General features: G+C 66.7%; 1 protein-coding gene across 2 annotated transcripts; it reads right to left on the bottom strand.

Moving 5' to 3' along the window:
* Window positions 1-1,793: 1,793 nt before the first annotated feature.
* Window positions 1,794-8,483, bottom strand: TRMT61A (tRNA methyltransferase 61A). Of its 2 annotated transcripts, none has more exons than XM_082737532.1 (4): window positions 8,377-8,483; window positions 7,515-7,874; window positions 4,919-5,185; window positions 1,794-3,010 (listed from the first exon to the last, which is right to left on the bottom strand). In XM_082737532.1, the coding sequence occupies exons 2-4, from the start codon at window positions 7,843-7,845 to the stop codon at window positions 2,751-2,753; spliced, it is 858 nt and encodes a 285-aa protein (XP_082593658.1). In that variant the 5' UTR covers window positions 7,846-7,874; window positions 8,377-8,483; the 3' UTR covers window positions 1,794-2,750. The 2 variants fall into 2 exon arrangements, with proteins under 2 accessions (XP_082593658.1, XP_082593657.1); XM_082737531.1 differs by having other exon boundaries at window positions 8,222-8,426.
* Between the last annotated feature and the right edge of the window lie 1,042 nt (window positions 8,484-9,525).

Here is a 9,525-nt window from a genome sequence, read left to right on the forward strand (position 1 = left end):
CGTATCAGAGGCAGGGGCCCCACGTTCCTTGGAAGACAGGGTTAGGGGTTGGGGGGGAAGGTTGGTGGGCCACAGATCTAGAGTAGGGGTGAGGGGCAGGTGTGGGGAAGTCCACCTGCTGTCTGTCTTCACGGAACAAACAGCCCTTCCCTGTCACATGGCTAGACAACGTGTGGCCCCCAGGGGCCTGCATCCACCCAGTGCCTGTCAGAAATTCAGGCTCAGTCCCAGGACCCTCGCCGCCCCAGGGGCTCCCGCTGGGGGAGGTGAGCCCCTCACAGGTAGGGAAGGCAAAGCATGGGCTCAGGCAGCACACACCAGGGCTGATGAGGGGAAGGCGGGAGGGCCCTTCCTGGGGGAAGCGGCTGGAGCCAGCCTCCATGGAGACCGAAGCGGACTCTAATCCTGTCCATAGGGCAGGATCCGGGGCTGCCGCCCAGGGACTGGGTGAGCCAGGGACTCTAGGCCTTCAGGGACCCTAGGCCTTGGCGGGGGTAGAGGCAGCAGGATGTGTCACAGCGTGAGTATAGGAATTTCCAGGAAAAACGGAGCGTCACAGGGAGCATCTGGGTGAATCCTCGCCCTGTGACCAGCCCCATGCCGCTGACTTGCAGGGGTGATGATACAGACCTGCAGACTCACTCGCCATGGGCGCTGGTGGTACCTCTGGACCCAGGACCCCCTTCTGCAGAACCGAGGCGCACTCACCGGGGATCGCGGGCTGAGCAATGCGGGAGAATAGTGGGGCAGCCCGAGACTGCTGGTGGGAGGCACGGAGACACCGGCGTGGGTCTCAAAGGGTGCACAGGCGTTCCTGGGGGGCTTAGGGTGACATGGAGCTCCAGGCTGAAGCTGAATGGGGCCTGGAGGTTACCTGGGGTGAGACTGATGCCCAGGGGCTTGTGTGGGGCCTGGCAGCACAGCTGAGGGGCAAGAGGGCCCCCCGGACTTTGGAGCTGCCCCGGGCCAAGTGTGAGGGTCTCCTGACCTCAATCCTCTAGCTCCCACAGGCCCAGGGACGCCCAGGGCTGTAGTCTAGGCCATCCTCAGGCCGCGTGGAGGGAGGAGGGTGCTCGGGCAGGGCCGTGCGCTCTGCAGAGCATGGAGGGTTATGACCTGGGCCAGGGGTCTCCCCCAGCTTTCTTCAAGGCCAGCCCAAGGCACAGGTCCCTCCTGTCCCCCAAGCTAGGCATTTGCTCAGAGGTCGGGACGAGTGCTGGGAGGAGAGTAAGAACACTGGGTCGGTGGTTCCAGGGCCCCAGAGGAACTCTGAAGGGACTCGGTTCCTGTCAGGAGCCTGGGCAGGAGAGGGGAGGCCCCCCAGGCCTCTAAAGCTGCCCCAGGAGCCCAGTCCTCCAGCAGGCCCACCCCACCTGGCTCCTTTGCAAGGACTCAGGCCTGGGGCTGGAAGGGCAGGCCTGTTTTTGGAGGGGGTGGGGGGGGTTCTTCTTGAGTTCTAGGCCCTTCCAGAAGCACAAGAGGCGGTCCATGCTGTAAATGCCATGCCAGGCCGGGCCGTGAAGGCAGGGTCCAGTGCTCTGGGACACACAGGACAAGCGCGCACGCGCACACACAGGCAGACCCCCCTCCCCCTCACTAGGACAAGTGGCCCTTTCTGCAGCTGAGTGGGGGTGGCCACACACTTGCCCCTTTGTCCATCATGTCCCAGGCTGCTGTCTGACAGGGAGAGGAAGCAGCGGGGCAGGGGCTGTGTGTGGGGAGGTCCAGCCTGGACACTGGCACTGGGGAACAAGGGTCTGGTGTGAGGGTCACCGAAGAGACCAGTGAGCATGGCCGAGACAACAGTGTTTATTTCCAGCCCCCCTGCCAGCACCTTCCCTGGGGCTCTTGTCCTAATGGGGGAAACGGAAGCTCTGGAGGACAGGGGAGGCCAAGGGCAGACGCTCAGGCCCTTCATACAACCGAGGCAGGCGGGGATGCCGGCCGCTCGGCCCAGAGCTGGCGGCCAGGGCTGCTGCCCTCTGTCCCAGATGCGCCCCCCGTGCCCCTGGCACTCCTGTGAGGGGCAGAGGCACCCAAGCAGCCCCGGGGCTGGCCAGCCGGGGTTCCAACAGCTCTGAGAGGGCTGGGCGGGTTACCTGAGGCACTTCACCATCCCCCTCAGGGTCCTGGCCGCGTGGGCGCTGTTCTCACCAACACGCCAGGGCTCTGGCTGGACTGGGGCCACGGAAGGCACTTCCAGCTACGAGAGAGGCGCGGCAGACGAGCAGGGCTGCCCAGGGCCCCCTCCCTTCCATGGGAGGGGGTACAGGGCACCCCCACTTGGCCTGCAGGGCACCTCACGGGGACAGGGATGGGGGTGTGCTCAGGCCTGAGGCCACCTAGAAAGCCTACCTCTCCCGCCCCAGCCGGGCACAGTCAGCTCTGGAGGCCCCCAGTCCCGGGGTCCTCCTCCTGGCTCCGGCCCTGCTCCCTGCCAGTGTGGGGCTACCTGGGAAGTGGTCAGACCCGGGCCCCACCACCTATAGCCCTTGGTCTCAACAACCAGAAGAGCAGGAGACTCTGTAGCAAGAGAGCAGCAGCGGGGGGTGGGGGCGTCCAGCAGGCTGATGGGCCGGAGGCTTTCCTCTCCAGAGAGGCTGCAGGGAGGGAACCAGGCTGTGGGAGGCCCTGCCCCGCCCGCCGCAGGCCCCAAGGTCCATCTAAAGGCAGGCCCAGCAGGCTCACCGACCATATAAGGCGGCCTGTGGCCAGCTCCCCGCTCCCCGCAGCTCCTGGCGGGAGGCCCACTAGCCCGGGGTCTTGGTGGCAAAGGTCAGGTAGCCCGTGTGGCCCACAGCCTCCTTCATGGGCGTCCCGCTGCGGAAGGGGTGCACGTCGGGGTGCGGGTGGGCCCCCAGGTCGGGCGCGGGCAGGCTGACTGTGCGCACGTTGAACACCTGCGGCAGGACCTCCAGCGTGCTGAGCTCCGAGAAGCCGCGGGCGGCCAGCGCCTGGCAGGTCCGCTGCACTTGCTCGATGCACGGCGAGAAGGAGCAGAAGCGCCCACCTGTGGGGAGCCAGGCTTGGGGTTGGAGGACTGGGGGTGGCAGGGGGGAGGCCGGGCCCCCCACTGTCCCCGGGGCAGCGGGGGTGAGGGGGGCAGGCGTGGGCCCAGACCACGATGGGGCCGCAGCTCCCCTGGAGCTGCGCAGAAGGGACCGCTTAGACCGAGCCCACGACCCTGATTCCGTCTGGACTTGGGCACCGCTACCCTCCACTTCCACAAGGAAGCCAAGGCCTGGGGCCGGGACGAACCACCCCTCAGGGGTCAGGGCGGAACCTCTGCCTGGCAGCCGCCAGATCACCCTCCCAGAACAGATCCAGCCATGCAGTGCGGCAGCAGCGGGGGAAGGGGTTCACAGGCGGTGGGAGCTGCTGCTGTCACGGGAAATTAGAGGCTGTCACCTGCTCGGGGGAACAGGAGGCGCCTACTCCGAGCGGAGCCTGACGGCCGAGGATGACAGGGTGCAGGCGGAGCTGACAGCCCTTCCTGCCTCCTCCCACCACGGCCCACCCGCGGTGTCCCTCAGCCTGGCCCGGGGCCAGCCCACATCCCTGTCCTAGCAGGGAGGGTGTGGGGAAGCTGCGGCGGGGACAGGGCCGTGGCCGGGTGAGTCCTCAAATGGCCCTGAGGCCTGGTCAGCCACACCTGGGGACAGAGACACCCCCCCGCCCCCGACAGGTCTTCAAGAAGGTGTGGGCCTGGAGGAGGCACGAGCAGTCTGAAGCCAACCCAGGGAGGGCGCAGGGTCATCCCCAAGAAAGAACCCGACCCCATGCGTACCACCAGGAAAACAGGCCCCACCAGGCGAGGGCCCAAGCTTGCGGGCCAGCCCAAGTTCCACAGAGCCTGGGGACGGCCCTTCGTGGGGATCTGCACAGAGCAGGCAGGGGAGCCACTGGAAAATGCAAGGCCCACAAGTAAGTTGGGAGCCTCTGGGACCAACAAGATCAGACACAGCAAGAGCCCAAAGGAGGGAGCTTCGAGGAGCTTGGGGGATGGGGGCGATAGATGGTACCCAGGGCCAGCCACCAGGAAGGAAGCTTCGTGACAGGAAGAAGGCCCAAGAGTGTGACCCCCTGGGCTTGGCCCAGGCTGGGCAGCTGGCTCCAGCCTCCATGGGACCGGGACCCGGGACTATGGTGCCTGGGGGCAAAGCTGGAAGGCGTGCAGGTGTGGGGAAGCGAGGCCCACCTTGGCAAAACCCAGGGTCACGGTCACAACAGGGGACCCCCTGGGAACCGTTGCCTGGAGCCCCTCACTCGTGAAGCCGCGCCTTGGCACCTCTTTCGGAGGGGCGGCCCTTCCCCGGGGGCCCCCTGGGCTCCCCCCCTGCTCTCCTGGCTGCACTACTCAGCAGGGAGGAGGGAAGGGGCCCTGCCTGGGCCGGCTCCTTCTCCAGAAAAGGGAAAAACCCAGGGCCTCACCAGCTCCTCCCTGGCAAAGAGCCAACCTTCCCGCCTCCACATCCAGCATCTTCCCTAAAAGGGGCCGTCAGCTGGCTTGTGGCTGGGGGGAAGGGAGACTCCGCTGGCAAGGGCTGGGGTCAGGGGCTGACCTCCAACCCCCGAGATGTTCCCTGGCATGGGCCCCACATCTCACCGAGGTGGAGCTGCCACATTCCCCGGCGAACTCAGACCTCACGTCCGCGTGAGAGTGGGACAAGGCCAAGGAGCAGGGGTCAGCTGGGGCTGCCTTCTCCCCGGACCCTACTCCTTCCAACCTCCCCCTCTCATGGGCTGACCTCAATGTTGAGTCCTCAGCCAGCCTGACCCACCCCTATTTTGGGCCACAAGGGGCCCTGGCCTGGCCAGGCTGTGTGGCCTGGTGGTTTCTGACCCCTCTGGACTTCAGGTGGCCCAAGGCCCAGCCCAGGAGCTTAGCCCCAGGGCCGCACCAGAACCCTCACTGTACCTTCCACCTTGAGGGCGTCCCAGGCATGGCCCACGGCCTCCCAAGGAGATGGGATGTCCAGGAAAACCGCATCTGCCACCTGGGTCACGCCGAAGCCGCTGCGGCACACGTCGTGGTTGCGCACCGTCACCCAGCGGCCCACCCGATGCTCCTGGAACTCCTCCCGGGCCTTCTCTGCGCGCTGCTGGTGAAACTCCACCGTGTGCAGGTGGCCCGTGGGCGCGATGGTGCGGATGATGGCGTGGGACACGGAGCCGCTGCCAGTGCCTGACGGGACGGCACACACGTCAGGCGGGCTGCTGGGGACACTCGAAGGAGCTCCACCTCACCCTGAAAGACCCACACAGGCCCCACGGGGACACACGATCCCAGTTACTTGGGGGCATTGCTCCCAGAACGGCCCGTCAGGTCCCGGCCGCCTAGAGTCTGGTTAGCTGGGGCTGCACCAGGGCTGGGTGGGGACAGGAGCTGGGGTTTATTTCTTGAGTCTGCCCTGGGCCTGGGGGGGCGGTGGCAGCCCTACCCAATCCCACGCCAGAGGCCCCGCAGGGTCTGGACAGAGTGGACAGGGCAGCGCGGGCCTGTCCCGTACCCTTCCCCCAGCTCCTGGCCCGCTCAGGCTGCCCATCCCTCTGCCCCTCACCCACCTCCACCACACAGGGGCAGCGCTGTCCTCCTCCCCGCGGCCTCACGGCGATGAGCTGGGACACGGTAACCACCTGGCGACACGGCGCCAGTCTTCCCCGTCATCGTCCCCTGGTTCTCTTCCACCTGTTCTGGCCACTCCTTAGCTGCCTTCAGACACCCCTCAGCTTGGACTTCCTACCTGGCAGCCCCCAGCGGGACTACGGCCCCGCCCCCACAATGACCGCCCCCCCCCCGTGGTTTCAGATGCCAGCCTTGATGAACACGCTGCAAGGCCATGTCCCTGCCCTCCAGACTCCTACCCAGTGTCCAGTGCACACGCCTCCCCCACCCCTGCCCCAAACAGCTGACCGGCACTCAGCAGGAGCAAGAGCAAACCTGGGCCGGCTCCAATCCCAAACCCCTCCCTGTCAAGCCTTCCCCAGCCCAAAGTCGCCCAGAGCTCAGCCAGACATCCCGAAGCGCGCTCGGTGCCCCTCTCCACCCAGCATTCAACCCACTAGTAACTCCTGTCTCCCCTCACTCCCACCCTGCCACCCCGCTGCCTGGGGTGACCACCACCAGCTGGCCCGGCCAGCCTCTATCCCGCCTCAAACACGGCACAGGGTCTCTTCACCTCAGTCACACCTGCCTTCCCCACCCCACACCACGCAGGGTCCGACCCCTAATGGCCGTCGGAGCCTGTTTCCTCCTGACCTCACTACCTGCTCTGGCCACTCGGGCCTCCTTGCTGGGCCCGCACTTTGCATGGCTCGCCCTTAGGGAGACGCTCTCCCTCGGCTCTTGGCAGTGCCTCCTTCTCATCATTCCCAGCTGAACATCTTGTCAGAAGTTTTCCCCGACCAAACCAGCTGGAGGGACCCCTGGGAGTCGCCCTCAAACGTGCAGCCTTACGACAATCAACTCAGCACTGAAATGGTGACACTGGGCTGACTCCCTGCTCGGGGAAGCAGAAACCCGACCTGTGCTACTCAGGGCCGGACCCACAGTTCCTAGACCAGGGGCCGGCACAGCAGAGCCCAGAAGCATGCCCACCGCACACACAGTAGCAGGGGGTGGCACCGTCTTGCAGTCCTACTGTCCTGCCGCCACCATCACCCCAGGTCCCCTGCGGATGAGCAGATGGCCAATGCCCAGCCCCTGCCCACCCTCTGACCCACAGCCCAGGTCTGTGCCTGACCCTTCCCATTTCAGAGTGTTTGGCTGGGCAACAGGAACCATCCAATTGTCCACATGCAGAAGGGCGAGATGGCCTCGAGTCCTCAGAAAGTTGGAAAGTTGGTGGAAACTTCGTGACCTTGGAGCCCAGCTGCGCAGCCCATGTCGAACGTGCTGGAAATCTAGGTGCACGCGTGCCTGGGCTGTTCCCGGCTGCGGTGTATGCTTCAATCTCCGTCCTAGCTGGCCCCATTGCCCATGTGTATGTAAGTGTGTGTAAGGGCCAAGACGGACCTCGGGCCCTGGACTCGGTACAGTGCTGCCGGCCGAGGATGAGCTTGAGGCAGTCTCCCTACCTACAATGAGCACCTCAGAGCAGCTCTGGCCTCCCTCCGGGAAGGGGTGGTCAGGGACTGCTAGGCCAGGCGCTCCCTGCTCTTCTGTCAGCAAAGAGGTAGGCAACGGCAGTCGGCAGCCAGGCCAGAGCCGAGAGGCACTCTGGCCCTGCCCCACCAAGGCAGGCAGGACCCTCACCGAACACCAGCTCCTGGCGGAGAAAGCGCTGGTCCTGCCCCATCAACTCTCATTCAGGTCACAGCGTCAGCCTCCTAACCAGTTCCACCAGGTCTCACTCCCTGCAGTTAGCCCCCCAGAGACTTCCTGCAAGAGACAGGCTGAGCACCCACAACCGTCCTCAGGAAGGGCAGGCTGGAGGCTGTCTCGATGCTGGGTCGGATCTCCATGTTCACGTCACTTTTCTAGAAACAGAACTGAGGTAGCCCACAGAACTCACCGGATTCACAGACCACAGAGCCAGGCCGGAGCTCCAGCATCATGGTGAGCAGAGCAATGTCGGTGGAGTAGAGGATCTGCGTGCGGTGCGGCAGGTTCAGGGTCCAGAGCTCAGGCGTGGGGTGCAGCACATACACCCAGCCACCCCGGCCACAGGTCACCTTGGAGCCGAAGGGGCGGCCGATGAGGTCTACGGAGTGCCGCAGGACACCATGCCGGGTCTGGGTCTGTGCCCCACGCTGCACGCGCACTGCTACCATTGCACCATGGCCCAGCGACAGGATGGCCGTGTCACCCTCTTTGATCAGCTCCTCATAGGCCACGAAGCTCATGGTGTTGCGACCGGGCAGGTGGCTGGGACCTGGGAGGAAGCGGGTCGACGTGAGTGCGGAAAGGTGCCGGGAGGGTGCACCTGGAATCTGGGCGAGGGCTGTGAGGCCCAGAGCCCCGCGGTGCGAGTGGGGCGGCTGCCGCGGTCCCTGGCTGCACCCTGGCTGGACAGGTTAAACCCTCCTCGGTCTGGGTCACGAGACCCAAGTCACCGGCCCTACTCACAGAGGGAGAAACGGAAGCGGGGCCACGGCGGAGGACGGGCCCAAGGTTTCCCACCAAGCAAGGGCCGGAGCCCAGCCGAGTGGCTGCCATGCTCCGGGCGCGAGATGAGGGCCCGGCCGCCGCGGGGCAGCGGCCGCCGGTCTGCGCGATCACCTCCAGGCCGGGCTCCATTCCGCGAAGCCCCCCTCCCTGTCTCCCCCCAAGCGGGCTTTCAGGGGGATGCGGGAGCGGCAAGGGCCCCCCGGGAGGGGTCGGGGTGCGTCAGGCCGGGTCGGCACCCGGCGGGGGCGGCCGGGGCACAGTCTCACCCGCCTCGCGCGGCGGGGGCCGCTCCCGGACGCTCCGCACGTGCCGCCGCGACAGCGGCTCCGCACTTCCGGCTCCGGCCCGGCGCCCGCCGATGACGTCACGGCGCCCCGCCCCCCGCGCGCGCGGGATGCCGGGACCCGCGAGCAGCCCCGCCCGGCCGTCGAGCGCGCCTCCTGGGCGCCTTTTCGTCCGCCGCGGCTTCCCTGTTTACACAAGCTCGTGCGGGGACCCTCGGGGGGCTGCAGCGTCCCCGCGGCCGGGCTGCCGTGGGCGGGCACCGGGGCTGGGCTTCCCGGCAAGGCCGGCCCTCGCTAGCTGCCCAGGCGCGTCGAGGCGCTTTGCCTTGGCCGTGGTGCCCGCGGGACCGCCCTGGGAGCCCCTCGGACCGCGCCCCGGGGTGGACTCCGGAAAGTGACGTTGCAGACCGGTGGGCTGTCCGGGAAGGTGTCCAGACGGCCTTAGGCCGGGCCCGGGCTCCCCCGCGGGCACGTCCTCCACTGCAGGGAAGCCGTGGGGCAGGGGCAGGGGAGGGGCAGGTCGGTGGTGCCGAGACGCAGGAGCTGGGTTCACGCTGGGGTCCCGGAGGCCCAGGCGAGCGGCCTGAGCGGGGGCTGGGGGCTGGGCAGCGGGAAGGCGAGGGCCAGAAAAGGGAAGCGCAGCCCTGTTGTGTCTCAGCCCGGCTGACTCAGAGCCAGCTCCTCGGTGGACAGTGGGGGAGGGAGGACGACAGGGCCGTGGGACGCCTTTCTGCATCTCCCAGCTTCCAGCAGCCAGGCCTCGGCCTGTTGGCCTGAAAGGGATAGAGACTCTCCCGCCGACCCCTGCTACCCAGAGGCTGAGTCAGGGCTTAAACCAGGGCCAGCTAGCAATGACCCACGGGCCACACCCCAGGCCCACATAGCTCCTGCCTGGCAAAATGGGAGTGGCCAGGCCTGCCAGAGGGTCTGTGGCCCTTGCCATGGATCCCACAAAATCCATGGTGGACACCCCTGCCTAGCCTCAGGTCCACCGCCCCCACCCTGCCCCCACCATGCCTCTGCCCTGGCTGGACCTCGGTCTGGGAACCTTCCTTGGGGGGTGGTAAAAAGTTAAGGGGACTTAGGCGGCCTCCCATAGCCCATGGTTCATGTTCCTCTGGGATCAGGTGC

The sequence above is a fragment of the Mustela nivalis genome (genome assembly GCF_964662115.1).
Source record: "Mustela nivalis genome assembly, chromosome: 6".
Taxonomy (NCBI): domain Eukaryota; kingdom Metazoa; phylum Chordata; class Mammalia; order Carnivora; family Mustelidae; genus Mustela; species Mustela nivalis.

Bases quoted from the DNA above. Each gene is read 5' to 3' on its own strand.
- TRMT61A (XM_082737532.1), bottom strand. From the start codon at position 7,845: ATGAGCTTCGTGGCCTATGAGGAGCTGATCAAAGAGGGTGACACGGCC. The intron at 5,186-7,514 runs GTGAGTTCTGTG...CCGTCCCGTCAG, and splicing joins CTCTGTGGTCTGTGAATCCG to GCACTGGCAGCGGCTCCGTG. The intron at 3,011-4,918 runs GTACAGTGAGGG...GGCTCCCCACAG, and splicing joins GGACGCCCTCAAGGTGGAAG to GTGGGCGCTTCTGCTCCTTC.